This window comes from Gallinula chloropus (assembly GCF_964237585.1).
Source record: "Gallinula chloropus genome assembly, chromosome: 1".
NCBI lineage: Eukaryota > Metazoa > Chordata > Aves > Gruiformes > Rallidae > Gallinula > Gallinula chloropus.
Genome location: NC_140085.1, coordinates 189,087,189 through 189,106,069, shown reverse-complemented (window position 1 = coordinate 189,106,069; position 18,881 = coordinate 189,087,189). Strand labels below are relative to the sequence as shown.

At 55.0% G+C, this 18,881-nt stretch overlaps 1 protein-coding gene across 1 annotated transcript; it reads left to right on the top strand.

Annotated features, from left to right (window-relative positions):
* Positions 1-5,574: 5,574 nt before the first annotated feature.
* Positions 5,575-18,737, top strand: LOC311190443 (proteasomal ATPase-associated factor 1-like; the record flags this gene model as incomplete). The annotated part of the gene is made up of 12 exons (XM_084262351.1): positions 5,575-5,621; positions 5,713-5,753; positions 6,930-7,033; positions 7,912-8,001; positions 9,034-9,132; positions 10,371-10,521; positions 12,233-12,427; positions 14,009-14,100; positions 15,577-15,692; positions 16,333-16,415; positions 17,249-17,331; positions 18,338-18,737. The coding sequence occupies 12 exons, from the start codon at positions 5,575-5,577 to the stop codon at positions 18,413-18,415; spliced, it is 1,179 nt and encodes a 392-aa protein (XP_084118477.1). The 3' UTR covers positions 18,416-18,737.
* Positions 18,738-18,881: the final 144 nt, after the last annotated feature.

The following is an 18,881-nucleotide window of genomic DNA, read 5'->3' as shown; positions in this document are numbered from 1 at the left end:
TCGACCTGTAGCCTGCAAAACAAGCCAAAGCATCACAACTTGTCCATGAAAAGGCCTGTGTTCCCGCTATAGTCCTCCTCCTCCTTTCCCCACCTTGCCACCTAGCTCTGTCACATCTCCAGAACAGCACACTAGTGATGACCTTACTGGTGCCAGAGTGCAGAAGGCGTGTTACCAGCTTTGTTATACCCAGTTCTTTGGCACAGACCGATGGTTTTTGTTCTTGCTTCACACTGCCAACACAAACGCCAAGTGTGCCCTCAGCTATATAGCAGGTTTAGAAAAGGCTCTTTAAACCCAGTGTGCACCAGATGATTTTTCTTTCCTAAATAAAAGCAGGGAATAAGTCAGTTTGTGCTGAAGGTCCTTTGCTAGAGCTCAGCCAGCTCCAGCAGAGGCAGCAGCCGAATCAGAAGCAGCGATGATGGGTCCTGTGCCCATGCCCCACCAAGTCTGCACATCCCAATTTTCACATTTAAGGCCAGAAAGTGTCTTAAAAAGCTACAGGCACCGGTGTTCTTCTCAAGCTTCTCAAGTCATCCCATACCACAGGCTGTGCGAGCTACCAATCCCAAAGATGATGAGCCTCAGATGCAAGCTGTTGGTGATGCCAGGGCACTGTTTGCAATCCTACTGAGTTCTGCGTGCTCAGACTTGGGTTGCAAAGCTCTGAAATCCCTGCTTCAACTTGAAGGAAGTAAGAAGCTGCAGGTCCCCCTGTGTCCCACACTTCAGGACCTATTGTGAAGTCCATCACAACACATTAGTTTCTGCCATTGGTAAATGTCTCCTGCTCCTCCATGGATGGGATGGTGTAATAGGACAGTTCTCAGGACAATTCCTGCCACAGAATCACAGACTCACAGAACCGTAGGGGTTGGAAGAGACCTCCAGAGCCCATCGGGTCCAACCCCCCTGCCAAAGCAGCTCCCTAGGACAGGTCGCACAGGTCGGCGTCCAGACAGGGCTGGAATATCTCCAGGGAAGGAGACTCCACACCCCCCTGGGCAGCCTGTCCCAGGGCTCCCTCACCCTCACCGGGAAGAAGCTCTATCCCAGATTGGTGTAGAACTTCCTGTGCTCCAACTTGAGGCCATCGCCCCTTGTCCTGTCCCCACAGACACTGAGAAGAGGCTGGCCATGTCCCCCTGCATCCCACCCTTCATATACTGATAACCATTGATCAGATCCCCTCTCAGGCTTCTTTTCTCCAGGCTGAACAGCCCCAGTTTATTCAGCACTTAGAACTGGGGTGACTCCCAGCTTCAGTGTTCCAGAAGATTCACTCCATTTCTTTTGCAAGCCCCACGGACCCAAACGAGCCGAGAATCGGGGTAACAAAAGCAAGGGTGGAAATCAAAGCACCTTCATTCCTTCATGGCAAATGTAAGACCGTTGCTCCAGCAGGCTTTTCCCACCTAGCGACCTGTCCTCAGAGATCAGTGGAGGATGGGTGAGAAGAAAAATGCAAACACGTACGGCAACGCCTGACAGATACTCTCCCAGCTTTGATAGCCTGCAGGCTCAGGCGCCTGCTGACCAAGAGGCCTTTAACAGCCTCCGGTGTCTTTTCATCTACTAAATGGTCTAACAATCTCTAAAATCCACAAGAGCTTTCTACACCTTCAAGTTCTTGCCATTAGGACTTCCCAAGGCGTTTCTTGTGGACATGTCACCTGAAAATGTATTAGATGACACATTCTACCTGAAAGGAACAGCAAATCTTTTCCTCTTCACCTTCTGCAGATCACTCAGGAGTTTAAAAACCTAACACAGGCCCTCACCTCTTCACCAGCTACAAACTCGGTTAAGGGAAACGTTCTCAAGACCTCTCATCGTGTTTTCACACTTCTCTATCTTTCCCAGCTTTTCTAAACCCTGAGACTAGCACTGAAGAGTGCTGAAAAGAGAGATCTACAGAGACTGCCATCTACGGTCCCTTCCCTTCCCAGTAAATTCTACAGTGCAGTTTGCACGTTGGTAACTCCTGAGCATCACATTTCTAACTCTAAGGTCTTGCTCCTCAACAACAGACAGTTACAGCTTGGGTCCTCCTCTTTCTCTCCCTTGCACATCTCACCATCAGGCCAAGGGGGATGGAGTGAAGCTGAAGAAGGGAAGGGTTAGGTTGGATATTAGGGGGAAGTTTTTTACAGAGAAAGTGGTGAGGGGCTGGAACAGGCAGCCCAGAGAGGTGGTGGGTGCTGGAAGTGTTCAAGGCCAGGTTGGGTGGGGCCTTGTAGATCCATGCCTGGAGGTTGGTGGGCCTGCCTGTGGCAGGGGGTTGGAACTTCATGATCCGTGGTGAAGTGCTTCCCACTCTTGGTCCCTTCCAACCCAGACCATTCTATCATTTGATGAGTCTATGATTCTACTTTAAGAGGACTTGAACCTTAGGAGGTCAACCTGCTTCCACCAAACAGCTAAGACATCCCTGAAATCAGCTATGCATTCTACTAGCAATAATTGAGAGACTGGCATAACCAGTGTGCATGTCTTGTAAGCAGAACCACCTGAGCTGCTGCCAGCCTCTCTACGTGTGCTTCACAAGGCCTGGGGGTGACACTGCGAAGAACAAGGCGAAGAACACGTTTCCCAGCTCCTGATCTGCCGCTGGCTTTGTGGCTGGGAATCCCCTGGGTCACCCCCCATCTGCAATGTTGGAGCAATAAATATTTTTCTGTTCCTAATGCTGTGGTCCATCCATCCATCCATCCATCCATCCATCCATCCATCCATCCATCCATCCATCCATCCCCCAACCTTTCCCTCTATCCCTTCCTCCCTCCCTCCCCTGGTTGGGGTGCGAGCCCCTTAGTGCCCGACCCCTGCGAGCACAAGCTGGCCTCAGGCACCGCTGGCACCCCCAAAAGTGGGGTGGAGGTGGCTGGTATCCCAGTGGGTGTGCTGGTGCCTGGGGATGTGGGTGGGCTCGGAACGGGGCCAGCAGCACCCACAGGGGACCCTCACCCAGGCCCCCTCATGCTGAGCAGCGTCTCAGGGGCTGCAGTGGAGATAGGCCCTGAAGCCCTGAGGCTCGACCCAGAGGCCCTGAAGCAAGGCTGACCCCTAGATGAGTCTCACACCCCAGCACCGTGTTCCCTCCACAGCGGTTGGGATGCCGCTGTCTCTCTCTTCACATCTCTCTCAGATGGGCTTTCACCAAGGCCCGCTACTCCTTCCCCGAGCCCTGGCCCGGTGCCATGGAGGAGCTGGAAGCTCTCAAGCCATCGCCAGCCCTCCAGACCCATCAAGATCCTGAGGGACTGGGGACAGAGCCAGGGCCAGCCCTTCACCAAGACTTCCCACTGGATCTGCCACTGGAGACTGACCAAGAGCAGGGCCATGGACAGGTCTGGGACAGGCCATGAGCAGCACGGACATGGAGCCTTCTCCTAGCAGACACCCAGCCATGGACATGGACAAGGAGTAGCTGGTCCTCGAGGTCATCCACACTCTGTGCAGCGTGGAGCGAGAGTGCTACAAGGAGCTACAGGCGTCTCTGGTCCTGTGGCAAGGGGCTATAAGGGGAGCCTGCAGTGTGATCCCACTTGGGGATCCCTCCCTCCAACCAATAGGAAGAAGGTGCTTGGCCAGATGAGTCTGCTGAAGCCCAGGCTGTGTCCCCGGTGTCTTGGAGAGGAGCAGCCAAGGCTGGACAAGGCTGCAGGGGAGGACTCAGTGAAGCAGGAAAACACATGTGATCCCCTGTGTGCCCTGCACCGCCATAAAGAATACCTGCTGAACAGCCACCAAGGCTGGGGAGTTTTGATTCCTGCTTTTCAAGGCATCACCCTCAACTTGGAGTCCTGTGCCTGTTGTGATTTTTGGCTGGCAGCCCCTGTACCCAGCTCCCAAGGAGATGCCCTCAAAGTTTCTGCCCCCCGGGAGATGCCGTGGGCAGCCTGTCCTTTCCAGCTCCCCCAAATGCCTTTCTCTTTTCTTTTTCATAGCTTTGTTCCATGGAGGCAGCATCAGAGCAGCCTCTCACTCCTGAAGAGCACCTTCCCCACCCCCACGCGGCTTCCCACGAGAGAAATTCTGCCTTCCCCGTTCCCCCCTCCCACCCCAATCCTCTCCTGTGGAACATGAGGTTATCACGCTGGAAGGACGGGATGCCATGCGGAGGGACCTGGAGAAGTGGGCCCAGGGGAACCTCATGAAGTTCCACAAGGACAAGTGCAGGGTCCTGGCCTTGGGTCGGGGAAATCCTCACTGTCAATCCAGGCTGGGAGAGGACGTGGTAGAGAGCTGGTGAGAGGTGTCCCTGCCCATGGCAGGGGGTGGGACTCAATGATCTTTGAGGTCCCTCGCAGCCCTGAGCAGTCTGTGACCATTGCTGGAAAAGCTTTGGGACAGCACAGGGAAGGACACAGAGTAGAAATCCGTGGTAGGGCTGTTGCAGAGCCGAGCCTCAGCTTGGGTACCCCAAGCGCTCCCAGTTTGGGCTATTTTGGACCGGAAACACCCATCTGTCCCCAGAAGCATCCCCTCCCCCTGGTGGCACAGACAGAAAGGAGCCCTTTGGCCACCAACAGATTTAATTCCCCAGTGCTGCTGCCAGAAAATCGGGGTCAGGGGTGTGTGGCTGCCCCCCACACCTGGGCCACTGGGGGTGGGCTGGGTGACAGCACCAGCACCAAAGGTCCCCAGTGATTTCAGTTCCCAGGTGGTGAAGCAGGGTGGGCTTGGTGTGAGCCAGGTGCTGCTCCACGGGGCTGGGTGTCACGCTGCCGGCGTGCCATGCACTCGCCGAAAGCACGGACCTGGGGCTGGCAATGGCGCCAGTCCTGCCGCGCCGCCATGCAGTCCTGCAGCTCCCGGTGCTGCGCGGCGCAGCCCGTGCGTGAGATCATGGCGTCCACTGGGTCCTCCTCCTCCTCCTCCTCAGCCTTCTTCAACGATGGAGGGTTCCTGGCGTGCCCGGGTCTCGCCATCGCTGAGCCAGGCTGGAGCAAGGAAGCAGGGTTTGGGGTGCTACCTTCCCCTTCTTTGGGGGCACCCACCTGCCCTGCCCCTGTGGGTGTCCTCATGCAACCCCAGGAGGAGCTCAGCACCCCTCACACCCCATGCAGCCTACCGCCCACTCATGGGGGCCCAGAACCTTCCCAAACCCACCGGTGCCTATCTCCCCTACTCCCACCCACGGGTGCCCAGCAACCTCCCAAATCTAGGTGTGCCTGTCTCCCCTGCCCCTGTGCCCCCTACACAAATTTCCGGGTGCCCAACACCCCACCCGTGGGTGCTCAGCACCCTCCTCACCCCCCACCTGCCCTTTCGCCCAGGCACGTGCCGTGCACTTTCTATGCCACTCCCGCGGGGGTCCAGCACCGCCCCCCACGGCCCCCCCATACCCTTCCCCCTCCTTGGCCCCCCCATACCCCTCCCCCTCCTTGGCCCCCCCATACCCCTCTCCGTGCCTACCCAGCGGCGCAGCGCGGCCCCTTTAAGCCCGGTGACGGGGCGGGGCGCGACCGCGGAAGCGCCCGCTCACTGGCGGCGTCTTTCCCTTTGCGCTTGGCGGGGGGCGGCGGGCTGGCCGGAGGCGGCAGAGGCGGCGTCGGCCGCGCTGGGATGGCGGCGGCGCTCCGGGTGCAGAGCGACTGGAGCCGGGCGCTGAGGTGGGCGCCGCCCTCGCGGTCCCCTTCCCCCCGCTCCCTTCTCTGCTCTCTTTCCTCCGGCTCCGCTCACAGCCGCTCTTCCTCTCCGCAGGAGGGACGAGGGTGAGGCCTGGCTGAGCTGCCGCAGCCCTGGTGAGTGCTGAGGCGGTGTGGGGGGGCTCAGGGGGTGGCAGGCTGGGGCGAGAGGAGGCACACGGGGACACAGCACGGGCAGTGCTGTCAGGGACCGCAGAGATGGTTGAGTCCCGCCCCCTGCCATGGGCAGGGACACCTCTCACCAGCCCCAGCTGCTCAAGGCCCCATCCAACCCAGCCTTGGACACCTCCAGGGAGGGGGCAGCCACCACTTCCCTGGGCACCCTGTGCCAGGGCCTCACCACCCTCAGAGGGAAGAATTTCTTCCCATTATCCAATCTAAATCTCCCCCCTTCCGGTTTAAACCCATCCCCCCTCGTTCTGTGTCTCCCTGCCCTTCTGAAAAGTCCCTTCCCAGCTTTCCTGTAGCCCCTTCAGGGACTGGAAGGTGCTGTAAGATCTCCCCAGAGCCTTCTCTTCCCCAGGCTGACCCAGACCACCTCTCCCAGCCTGGCTTCACAGCAGAGGTGCTTCAGCCCTCTGAGCATTTCTGTGGCCTCCTCTGGGCTTGTTCCACCAGTCCCATGTGCTGCTTACGTTGGGGACTCCAGAGCTGGATGCAGTACTCAAGAAATTAATTAGGTTTTTATCTAGTATAAACAGGGCAAGTGAATAGTTTTCAACTCTGTGCTCATGTTTTGTTCTAAAATCTGTCTCTAAGGGCTAAATTATATGAAAATGCGCCAGGCTGGGTTGGTGTAAAGAATTGCAGCAAAATTCCTTTCAGGTCCAGCTGAATCCGTAACTTTTCCTTGAGTTTGTCAGGTTAATCAAGATCTTACTCACTTTTACAGTGCTAAACCTGAGGTTGAAACTAATAGCATTTACAGGATCCTAGAATCCCCTGGGTTAGAAGAGACCCTTGAGTTCACCGAGTCCAATCAGGGCCTGGTCCACCTCTAGATCATGTCCTTAAGCTCTTCATCTACACCCCTTTTAAATACCTCAAGTCTGGGGCTTAACGGGGTGGAGGGGTGCTGTGGGTTAGGAGAGGTGAGGGCAGTTGGGGGGCTGTGTAAGGAGTGAGGGCGGTTGGGAGTGTTTCCTGTGTCTCAGGGAGGGCTGAGGGTGGTTGGGAGGGGTGCCCTGTGGTTTGGGGCGGGCTGAGGGGAAGATAAGCTGGGGAGGGGGTGGGGTTGAGACGTGGCTGAGCTGATGGCTGTTCTCCCCACAGGGAAGCCCACCCTGTACGGCAGCTTGACCCGCCGTGGGCTCAGCACTGAGGGCGTCCCTGACATCGCTGCTTCCGAGGGCTTCGTGGTTGGGGAAGTCACCGAGGTGCTGGGGTGGGCTGGGGGATCGGTAACTGCCTTCTGTGTGTGAAGGGGTGGTACTGTTATACCAGCCAAAATAAGAGCCTAAAACTGTTTCCCAGTTCCCTGCATGGATTATCCAGCTGTCCTTGGCACCTCGCCTGTGCTGGGTCCTGGAGCTGGTCCGTAGCATCCGCTCATGAGTCTCCCTCTCTGGAGGTATTCAAGACCCATCTTGAGTTCCCAAGGTGAACTCAACTACAAGCCCCAAGCTGCTGTTCCCAGACTGCCACTGGTCACACACAGCCAAACTGGTGAGGTGGAACAGGTCTGGAACGAGGTGTACAGGGAAGGCAACAGCTCCCAGCAAAACAAAGTATATGGAGCAGGAGATCACCAGTATCTTCTCATGGAAGAACTTTTCCTGGTGAGGGTGAGGGAGCCCTGGGACAGGCTGCCCAGGGGGGTGTGGAGTCTCCTTCTCTGGAGATATTCCAGCCCTGTCTGGATGCCGACCTGTGCGCCCTGTCCTAGGGAGCTGCTTTGGCAGGGGGTTGGACCTGATGATCTCCTGAGGTTCCTTCCAACCCCTGGGATTTTGTGATCATGCTGGGGTCGTGTGTCCCATAATCTTAGCATCTCCTGACTTAGAAGGGACCCACATGGATCATAGAGTTCAACTCCTGGCTCTACACAGGCCCAGCCAACTCCTGTGGCCATAATGGCCATCACTTCCCACCCCAGGCTTTGTGTCTTGCAGCAGTAGAACGAAGCAAGCCCAACACTCTGCTTCATCCCTCCTCAGGCTCTTGAGAGACCACAGCCAGGTCCAAACCACAGTTCCACCTCGACAGCCTGACGGCCCTTCTAACTCTTCTTCTTCCCTTTTCTTCCCTCCTCTAGAAAAGCATTCTCGTTTCTTGTCCACATGAAAATGCATCCACAAAGTTTCTGGCTCCTTACACAACTTTTTCCAGGATTCATCAGAAAAGTGTAAGTAACCTTGTGAAATGAGGTGGGGGGGAAACACATGGGACTGACCCCGAGCTTTCGCAGCGTGTCTCAGGCGTGTTGCATGCTTGGTCTGAGGGTTGACCAGCAGTGTGACTTCATATTTGAACTGGGTCATTAAATGTTATAGGATCAGAGAAACTTGGGGAAGTTGCTTGTGATTGGGAAAGCTGGAGAGCTGGGCAGGGAGAAACCAGGTGAGGTTTGATAAAAGCAAGTGGAGAGTCTTGCACTTGGGAAAGAATTGTACAGGCTGGGGGTGAGCTGCTGGAGAGGAGCTCTTCAGAGAAGGACTTGGAGGTCCTGGTGGGTGACAGGGTGGCCATGAGCCAGCAGTGTGCCCAAGGAGGCCAATGGGATCCTGGGGTGCATGAAGAGGAGCGTGGCCAGCAGGTCAAAGGAGGGGATCATCCCCCTCTGCTCTGCCCCGGTCAGGTCACACTTGGAGTGTTGTGTTCAGTTCTGGGCTCCCTGGTATAAAAGGGACAGGGATCTCCTGGAGAGAGTCCAGAGGAGGGACACGGAGATGATGAAAGGCCTGGAGCATCTCCCCTGTGAGGAAAGGCTGAGTGAGCTGGGGCTGTTCAGCCTGGAGAGAAGCAGCCTGAGAGGGGATCTGATCAATGGTTATCAATATCTGAAGGGTGGGACACAGGGGGACATGGCCAGCCTCTTCTCAGTGTCTGTGGGGACAGGACAGGGGGTGATGGCTTCAAGTTGGAAGTTTCTTGGGGTCCCTTCCAACCCAGACCAGTCTGTGATTCGATGATTCTTGTCCTTGTGTAAGGGTGTTAAGTGTTAGAAGAGCGTTACCGGGCTGGAACTGTGAAGCCGTGGTGATGGAAACTCTGCGCGGTGCTTTAAATCCCCCCAGCAGTGTATGTCTGGGGGTGACAGTAGCACCCGGGGATGTACTTAGCAGGTCTCCCCCAGCAAGGAATTAGGCTCTGGAGCAGAAAACCCTATGTAGGAGGTGACACAAAGCTAATGTTTGGTGTTTCCACCCTCCTGCAGGTTACCTGTCTCGACATTTCCAGCGGCGGTGGGCTCGGCGTGTCAACCAGCACAGATGGGACCATGAAAATCTGGCAGGCTGCAAATGGAGAAATAAGAGTAAGAGCATCTAGCTTTGATGTTGTGTGTTGGCTGTGACCTTAACAAAGTCCTTTGACCATGAATTCAGTCAGGCTACCCATACACTGTGGCCTAGGGAAGGTGGGAACCTGACTTTTGGTTGCAGAGCTAATTGAAATTATCCACCTGGGAGGTTTGAAGTTCAATCTCTTGGAAAGCCTGACTGCTCCCAAGGGAAATGATGGCTGGCAATCCAGAGGGAAATCCCAGGTTGAAAACGAGAAAGGGTGGTTAGGAATGACAGCTCCTAACCTGTGTGCTGCAAGCCCTGAATTGGCTTCTGCAGTAGAGAAGAGGTGAGGAAAAAGACTCCTGCCTGTGATGAATTAACTGGGTCGTGGCTAGAAACACCGGTTACTGTGGTTCTTGTGCAGCTTGACCTGTCAGCTGCTTGTTTAGCAATGGATAAAGACATTTCACCCGTTCTTAGAACCAAATGTAGCATCCTTTGCTGTGTAATTAGCGACTCCAGCAGTGGAGGGAGGCACGAAGTGGACCTGCCAGCTCTGTGCCTGCCTCAAATTGAGATGAGTTCCCTTGCAAGAACCCAGACCCAGAGGATTTGAGCTTAATCCACTGCCCACGTGTGAACACCAAGTTTTAGAATCCCAGACTGATCTGGGTTGGAAGGGACCCCAAGGATCACAGAGTTCCAACCGCCCTGCCACAGGCAGGGCCACCAACCTCCAGGCCTGGAGCTACACAAGGGTGCCCAGGGCCCCATCCAACCTGGCCTTGAACACCCCCAGGTACAGGGCACCCACCCCCTCTCTGGGCAGCCCGTTCCAGCCCCTCACCACTCTTTCTGGAAAGAACTTCCCCCTAATATCTAATTTAAACCTCCCCTCTGTTAGCTTTAATCCATCCCACTTGTCCTGCCATTAATTACCCTTTTAATAAGCCATTTCCCCTCCTGTTTATCTGCTCCCTTTAGGGAAGGGAAGGCTGCAGTGAGGTGCCCCCAGCTCCTTAAGCCTTTCTCTGTAGGGGAGGTGCTCCAGCCCTCTAATCATCTTTGTGGCCTCCTCTGACCCCTCTCCAACAGTCCCACATCTTTCTTGTGTTGGGGCCCCAGCTCTGGACACAGGACTCCAGCTGGGGCCTCCCGAGGGCAGAGCAGAGAGGGACAATCCCCTCTTCTCCAGTGTCACAGCTCAAGAGTCGCTCTGTGTAAGGGTGATAACAATGGAACTAGCACGTAGTTCTTTGTTTTCCAGAGACTGTTGGAAGGCCATGTGTATGATGTGAATTGTTGCAGGTTTTTTCCATCGGGCCTGGTGGTTCTGAGTGGAGGAATGGATGCCCAGCTAAAGATCTGGTCAGCAGAAGATGCCAGCTGCGTAGTAACATTTAAAGGTCACAAAGGAGGTACAGAGTGCTCAGGCTTTAAATACTGCTTCATCTGCCATGTGTATAACTGTTTTGTGCCTGAGGGGTAACGGTCAGTCACCAGCCTACTGGAACAGGCTGCCCAGGAGGGGAGAAGCCTCCCTTGTAAGGCAAGATAAGACAACCCCTTTTTCCTTTTTCTCCTTTGGATTTTGGGGAAATACTTTGACTCCTCCAAGTCTCAGGATGTCACCATGTGAAGATGCCCTGGCTGCAGGGCTAACCAAGGGTCTATAAAAGCTGGGACTTGGCTACAGAAGCCCAGCCAGAGGTAGATTTTGAGTGGCACGTGGCCAGGGCTGTGGGCTTTGGCTTCTGCCCCCTCAGAAATCTGAAATGCGTTTAAAAGATGTGCCGGTTCTGAGGATAAACCTGGCTGGAGCTGTGTGGAGCCAGGAGTTGGACTCGGTGATCCATATGGGTCCCTTCCAAGTCAGGAGATTCTGGGATAAACAGCTCTAGGGTGAGGCTGAAGGCCACTCTCTACAGGGCGATGACAGGAAGAGTTTCATCTAGTGCAGTCACTACAGATATTTCTATTTGAGTTCTGGGAGCTTGATAGAATCACAAGGCTGGAAAAGACCTTAAGATCATCAAGTCCAACCATTCCCATCCTAAGCACAACCATAACCCTAAGTACCTCATCTACCCTTTTTTTAAAACACCCCCAGGGGTGGGGACTCAGCCCCCTCCCTGGGCAGCCTGTTCCACAGCCCCACAACTCTGCCAGGGAAGAACTTTTCCCTCCCATCTGAGCTGACCCTGCCCTGGTGCAGCTTGAGCCAATTTCTCTTTGTCCCATCTCCTGTCCCCTGGCTGAAGAGACCATCACCCACCTCTCTGCACCCTCCTGGCAGGTCAGTGGAGGCACTGAGAAGGTCTCCCCTCAGCCTCCTGTTCCCCAGGCTCAGCACCCCCAGCTCCCTCAGCTGCTCCTCAGATGATTTGCAAAGCATCAATTAAATCCTCTAACCATCATTTTTCAGATCCAGACTCAACATCCCCATGGTTAACTCTTTTGGGGATGTTAGCAACTGGAATGAACTGTGCTTCTGATGTTGCTGTAGCTGGATGATGTGGATGCTTCTTGCCCCACACAAGCCTTAGCATGATCCAGAGTTGGGCTGGGCTTGGACTTCTGTCCAAGTTAGAGGCTGATTTTGGAGCTGGAAACTCAGCTGTGGTATCAGCTCAGTCTGAGGCAAGGTGTTGCCAATTATTTTACTGGTGATTCATGAAGTCACAGAAGCATAGGGGTTGGAAGGCACCTCCAGAGCCCATTGGGTCCAACCCCCCTGCCAAAGCAGCTCCCTAGGACAGGTCACACAGGTCGGTGTCCAGCCGGGGCTGGAATATCTCCAGAGAAGGAGACTCCACACCCCCCGAGCAGCCTGTCCCAGGGCTCCCTCACCCTGACCATGAAAAGTTCTTCCACGATACTGGTGATAATCTGCCTTTGTGCCAGGTGATGGCTCCTGCTCCATATGCTTTGCTTTGCTGGGAGCTGTTGCCTTCCCCGTACACCTCGTTCCAGACTTGTTCCAGCTCAGCCAGTTTGGCTGCGTGTGACCGGTGGCAGTCTGGGATCAGCACTTTGGGGCTTGTAGCGGAGTTCACCTTGGGCAATGAGCTGCGGCGTCTGTCTGTCTTCCATGCTGTCTGTCTGACTGTGGCCTTTGCCTTGACACAGGTATTTTGGACACTGCCATTGTGGATCGGGGAAGAAATGTCCTCTCCTGCTCTAGGGATGGCACCGTGCTTCTCTGGGACTGCGGGAAATCCTCCTGCCTGGGTGTCATCGCTGACTGTGGCTCTCCTGTCAACGGCATCGCTGTGGGTGCTGCTGACAGCTCCCTCAACCTGGGCTCACCTGAAAAAGCTCCTAGTAAGGATCTTGCTCTTAAAAATTCGTATTTCTTCTCCTAGCCCAAACTGCTTAGGTTTGTCACCAATAATGCTGAGTGTGGGGCTTGCTTCTGTGCCCCTCCTATCTGGGGAAGGGACCCTGGGTGACCAGACCAGAGCACTCTGGTCCTGTGGAGGAGTTGAGCGTTATCAAGCAGGTTAAGACCGATTGAGTCTCTCTAATTGCTCCTGGGGTGTCTCAGTTACTGTTACACAGCCAGGGAATTTGAGTATTATAAAGGAAAAGCTTTATGTGGAGTGAACTGGAGACACATGGCTCTTTCCTTGTGGTGGTGTGGCTCTGGCTGGAGGCCAGACACCCACCAAAGCTGCTCTGTCAGTGCCCTTCTCAGCTGGACAGGGGGAAAATAGATATTGAGGGGCTCAGGAGTGGAGATAAGGGCAGGGAGAGATCATTCCACAATCAGCGTCACGGGCAGAACAGACTCAACAGGGAATAAAGGAGAGAGACTCTGGTTGATGGCACTGCCCTGCACCCCCAGTGACACCAGAGTCGGGTGATGAGAAGTGTGGCCAGATCTTAAAGCACCTCCCCCCACCCCTCCCTTGTCAGCAGACTGAGCTTTAGCCAGGATTTCGCTCCCTTCTTCCCCAGATTGTGGCACGGGGAGGGTCAGGGACTGGGGGAATGGGGATTTGGGTCAGTTTCTCACGAGCTGTTTTCCTTCCTTCTTAGCTGGGGAGGGAGGGATGGGGGCATTCCTCACCCCCTCCCCCTGCTGCACTGTGAGGTCCCACCCACAGCAGACAGTCCTCCAGGAACTTCTCCCAACATGAATCCTTTCCTGTGGGGCTTGAGCTCCTCACCAAGTGCCTCAGCGTGGGTCCTTCCATGGGGAGCCGACCTTCAGGCCCAGACTCCTCCAGCCTGGTCCCCTACAGGGTCACAAGCTTCCCTCCCCCCCGCCCAGCAGACCTGCTTCGGTGTGGGTCTGTCTGTCCACAGGCTCCAGGTTTCACTGCCAGGAGCTTGCTCACACCTGGGATTCCTACGGGGTCACAGCGCCCTTCAGGTGTTCCCACCTGCTCCAGCACGGGATCGTCCATGGGCTGTAGATGGGATCTCTGCTCCCTGTCATCATCCATGGGCTGTGGGGGGACACCCAATCCACCATGGGTTTCTCCAGGGGCTGCAGGGGCATCTTTCTCTCCGGCACCTGGGGTGCCTCCTCCACCCTTCCCTGCCCTTGGTAGCTGCACAGCTCCTCACATCTTCACTCCCTTCTCTGGGGGCACAAAGCAGCTGCTTGAGGGTTTGTTTCTCCTCACTGTGGTTCCCAGAGGTGCTGTGACCATCGCTGATGGGCTCAGCCTTGGTCAGCAACGACTCCGGCCTTGAGCCATCTGGTGTTTGCTCTGTGGGGCCTGCAGAGAGCTTCTGGCTGCTTTTTTGCAGCCCCCCTTCTCCATGGGAACCCAGCCACCCAAAACTGTGAGACTCAGGGTACAGAGTTAACACCATTACGGGTTCAGCTGTCGGGTTTGGGTATCACCAAGGCTCATTCCGTCCCCCGCTGGAGTGAACTGATGTCTTTGTCAGGTGACCGTGAGGTTGGGACAGAAGGGAAAGTCCTGCTGCTGGCTCGAGAAGATAAGAAGCTTCAAGCAGTGGGACTGCAGAGCAGGCAGCCGGTAAGGGGACTCTCAGAGGTGTTTCCCTGGGGAAGGTGCTAGAAAATCCGCTCAGAGGCATCAGGCCTTTGGCTTCTGTTTCCTTGGGTTGGAAGCTGTGGGTTGTGTGGCTGTGCAGAGCACTGGGCAGAGGAATGAAACCAGGTTCAAAACAACCCAGATCAGTGAGGTGGTTAGTGTTAATCCTGTTCCTTTCCCCTGGTGAGGTCCCCCCCAGGCCACACAACGGGACAGAGCCAGGCCAGGTGGTGGTGGGGAGCTGATCCACCTGCCTTTGGGCTTGTGTGCTCCCCAGATACGCTCTAAACGAAACCCCAGTACCACAAAGTACTTCCTACTGTGCCAGATTTATTTGAGAGCGGGGAGGTTAAGGATTAAGAATTGGCTCTGGAATTTAACCCAGGTACTGGGTTAAATGAAAGGCTCTTTAAACACTGGCCAGTAGATGTCATTGTGAGTGCAGGAACCACAGGCTGCCTCCTGCATCCAGAGTGGAAAGCTGCTCTTGGTTCTGCCTGGTGTTTTAACCACGGTGTGAAGGGAACCTCAGGTGGTCAGCAGTCCATTGCTCTCCTTTTGGAGAGGGAAGATGGTGGTGAATGGAGTCACAAGTGGTGTTCCTCAGGGGTTGGTCCTCCAACCCACCCTCTTTAATATCTTCATTGATGATTTGGAGGAGGGAATTGTGTGCTCCTTCAGTAAGTTTGCAGATGACACCAAGTTAGGGGGAAGTGTGGATCTGGCAGAGGATCGGAATGCCCTCCAGAGGGACCTGGGCAGCTTGGATCGATGGGGAGAGGCCAGTGGGATGGAGTTCAACACGGTGACACGACGGATCATGACGTGAGGAGGTCTCCCCTCAGCCTCCTCCAAGCTGAACACCCCCAGCTCCCTCAGCCACTCCACGCAGGATCAAATCTCGGCCTTTTGGCTAAGAGTGTAGTGTCTCTTCTTATCAGTTTAATATCTGATACGTCCTTGATGAGAGGGTTTTATATTAAATGAATTTTTGGTCCTGGGAGTTGAACCCTGAATTTGCCTGTGGCAAGGGGGTGGGAACTTGGGGTCCCTTCCAACCCAGACCATTCTGTGATCCTGTGATTTGCCCTCCAGCCCCTTCCCCAGCCTGGTTGCCCTTCTCTGGACACATTCCAGGACCTCGACGTCCTTCTTACGGTGAGGAGCCCAGAACTGGACCCAACAGTCGAGGTGCAGCCTCACCAGTGCCCAGTCCAGGGACACAGGATCATTGAGTCCAACCCCAGGATCCAGGAGCATTTCCTGACTGCGCCGTGTCTGCTGACTTGGCGAGACTGATCCTGGAGACCTGTTCTCCTGCCCATCTTGGAGCAGGGCTGAGGGGTTACTCACCTGGCTCTGGGTTTGCCAGTTTGTGCTGTGGCTCCTGGAACTTCTGGGTGTCCCGTGGCCTCATCTGTCAGTGTCTGACCCTTGCATTTGTTCCTGTGTCCTCAGGTGTTCCTCTTCATCGGATCCGATGCGTTCAACTGCTGCACGTTCCTCTCTAGTACCTACATCCTAGCAGGGACTCAGGATGGGAACATCTATCAGCTGGATGTGAGAAATATTAAGTGAGTGTGTGCCAGGAGCTGTGAGTTATTGAACAACCAACATGATCTCCTACTGGAAGGCGACCTGCTCAGTAAAAGGATCATATAATCATAGACTGGTCTGGGTTGGAAGGGACCCCAAGGATCATAGAGTTCCCACCCCCTGCCACAGGCAGGGCCACCAACCTCCAGGCCTGGATCTACACAAGGTTGCCCAAGGCCCCAGACCATCCTGGCCTTGAACACCCCCAGGGACGGGGCACCCACCACCTCTCTGGGCAGCCTGTTCAAGAGGGAAAGGTGTGGATGTTGTCTACCTGGACTTCAGTAAAGCCATTGATGCTGTTTGTTAGGGCATTCTCCTGGAGAACCTGGCTACTCAGGGCTTGGGTGGGCTTACGCTTCACTGGGTAAGAAAAAGAGCTGGATCCCCGGGCCCAAAGAGTTGTGGTGAATGGAGTTAAATCCAGTTGGTGGCCGGTCACAAGTGGTGTTCCCTGGGCTCAGTTCCCAGACACTCCTGGGTGATCACTGATCACACCCCCACGTCCTGCAGATGTTCCTCCTGTTATCTTCTAACCCTGAGCTCGTATTCACGCATTGGGGTGGGCTCCTGACTACAGCCTGTAACCACCTTCCTTGTTTCTTCTCCTCCTTCTAGTGCTCCAATCCAGGTGATCCATAGATCAGGAGCACCAGTGCTTTCGCTGCTCCCATACCGAGACGGATTTATCGCCAGCCAAGGTACCTCAAGTGTTCCCCTCTTCCAGTAGAAATTGTAGAAGCAAATTGAGGAGCTTTGTGCTCTTCATTACCCTTTTACATATAAGCACAGTCTGTGTGGGCAGTGTGTCCCTGGCAATGAGTGAGGGGATGTAGCTGTGTTACGTGGCTGCTGTTGGCATCGTGAGTTCCGTTCCTCACCTTCCCTGTGTTCCTCCAGAATAGGGTCTGAGGGCGCCTCTCGGCTGCTAGAGCCTTTTCTCATCTCTCTGACATCTTCACAGCATGTTTCCCTCTGTACCCTGTGATCAGTGACCCTGTACTGGGCATTGGTGAGGCTGCTCCTCCAGTGCTGAGTCCAGTTCTGGGCTCCTCACCATAAGAAGGACATGGAGGTCCTGGAGCGAGTCCAGAGAAGGGCAGCCAGGCTGTGGAAGGGGCTGGAGGGCAAATCCTCTGAGGAGCGGCTGAGGGAGCTGGGGGTGTTGAGTCTGGAGAAGAGGAGGCTGAGGGGAGACCTTCTCAGCACCTCCACTGACCTGCCAGGAGGGTGCAGAGAGGTGGGCGATGGTCTCTTCAGCCGGGGGACAGGAGATGGAACAAAGGGAAATGGGCTCAAGCTGCGCCAGGGCAGGGTCAGCTCAGATGGGAGGGAAAAGTTCTTTCCTGGCAGAGTTGTGGGGCTGTGGAACAGGCTGCCCAGGAAGGGGACTGCGTTGGACTTGATGAGCTTAAAGGTCTTTTCCAACCTCAGGATTCTGTGCCCAGGCCTTTTCACTGGGCCCACTGGAGCTGTCTGTAATTAAGAGCGTGGCTCACTTCACTAATCGCCCTGTTTTCCTTCCTCTGGCCAGGCGATGGAACCTGCTTCATCATTCAGCAAGACCTCGATTACATCCTGGATCTCACAGAAGCGGACTGTGACCCTGTGTACAAGGTGAGGGATGCTGTCTTATCACCCCAGGTAAGGGGTGTAGGGAAGCTTGATGCCAGGTAGCAGGCAGCTGCCCTTATCTCAGGACTTGGCAGCCTGCACCTCAGGTTCCTTCACACAGTTGCCTTTTAAGCTGGTTTCCCCCCCTCCCCCAAATAATCTAAATATTTGGCATAAACAAACCCTCTGGCCTTTTATCTGCATCATGCAGGAGCGATACCAAAGCAGCAGAGTAGCTTGGGTGTTGTAGCAGCTCTGGCAGAATTAACTGAACTGTGAATTAATTGCTTGGAGGATCCTTGGGGGTAGAAGCAACAGCTGGCTGGGCACTGCTGCCTCTTCTCTTGCCCCCTGGTGACTCGGGACCCAAAAGCAGGCCTCTGGCTCCTGTGTTTCCAGACACTCCGCTGCCCTTGGGAGTGTGACATGGGTTCCCTCAGCTCTCAGCTTGGTGGTGCCAGTGGAAATGTGCTTTTGGTTTTAACCCACAGAATCACCAGGTTGGAAAAGTCCTTTAAGCTCAGGGAGTCCTGTCCTGTGCTGACCCAGATCTCTCAGTCCCTCATCTCCCCATCTGTTAAACACAGCCAGGGGTGGGGACTCTCTGCCCTCCCTGGGCAGCCTGTTCCACAGCCCCACAACTCTGCCAGGGAAGAACATTTCCCTCCCATCTGAGCTGACCCTGCCCTGGTGCAGCTTGAGCCCATTTCCCCTTGTCCCCTGGCTGAAGAGACCATCGCCCACCTCTCTGCAGCCTCCTGTCAGGTAGCTGTAGGTGCTGAGAAGGTCTCCCCAACCCACTCCAGCTCTGCCAGCCGGTTTTCCCCCTTCTAAGTACCACTGCTGTGGAGGCTGAGATCTGACCCACACAAGTCCTTGGTGTCTCAGCCCCTTTTTGCATTTAACAGAAGAACCTCTGTTTGAGGGAATCAATGCCAGAAACAGGCTGTTAGCTGTCACTTGAGCAGCAACTCTCCTTAAATCCCACTTTCCCCTCCCTCTTTTGCAGGTAGCTGCTTGGGAGAAGCAAATTTACACGTGCTGCAGAGATGGCATAGTGAGGAGATACCAACTTTCTGACCTTTAGTTGCCTGGATCAGTGTGGAGTTGCACCAAAGTAACTCTTCCAAGCTTATTTTCTGGGGTGGTATGTTTGAGGTGCGTGTGTAGAAGCTTCTGAGGCCTGTGGAATCTTCTGAGGCTGTTGGGATGAGCGGGCTCTGTACAGCTGGTTTTGGGGATGTTTCTTACTGTGGGACAACTTTGGATTTTATTTTTTTAAATTTGGAGAGAGGGGCTCTGAGGTGTCAGGGAGGGTCTTGTGCTGCCACACATCTTCTCACTGCTGGCATGGGGCGTGGGGCGTGTGTGCAAACTAATAAAATATATTGGATGTGGGGGTGACCTTATGGCAGAATGGCCTGAAATAAAGCAACACAACACCATGTGGGAAATACATTTTCACAGACTCACAGAACTGCAGGGGTTGGAAGGGACCTCCAGAGCCCATCGGGTCCACCCCCCCTGCCAAAGCAGCTCCCTAGGACAGGTCG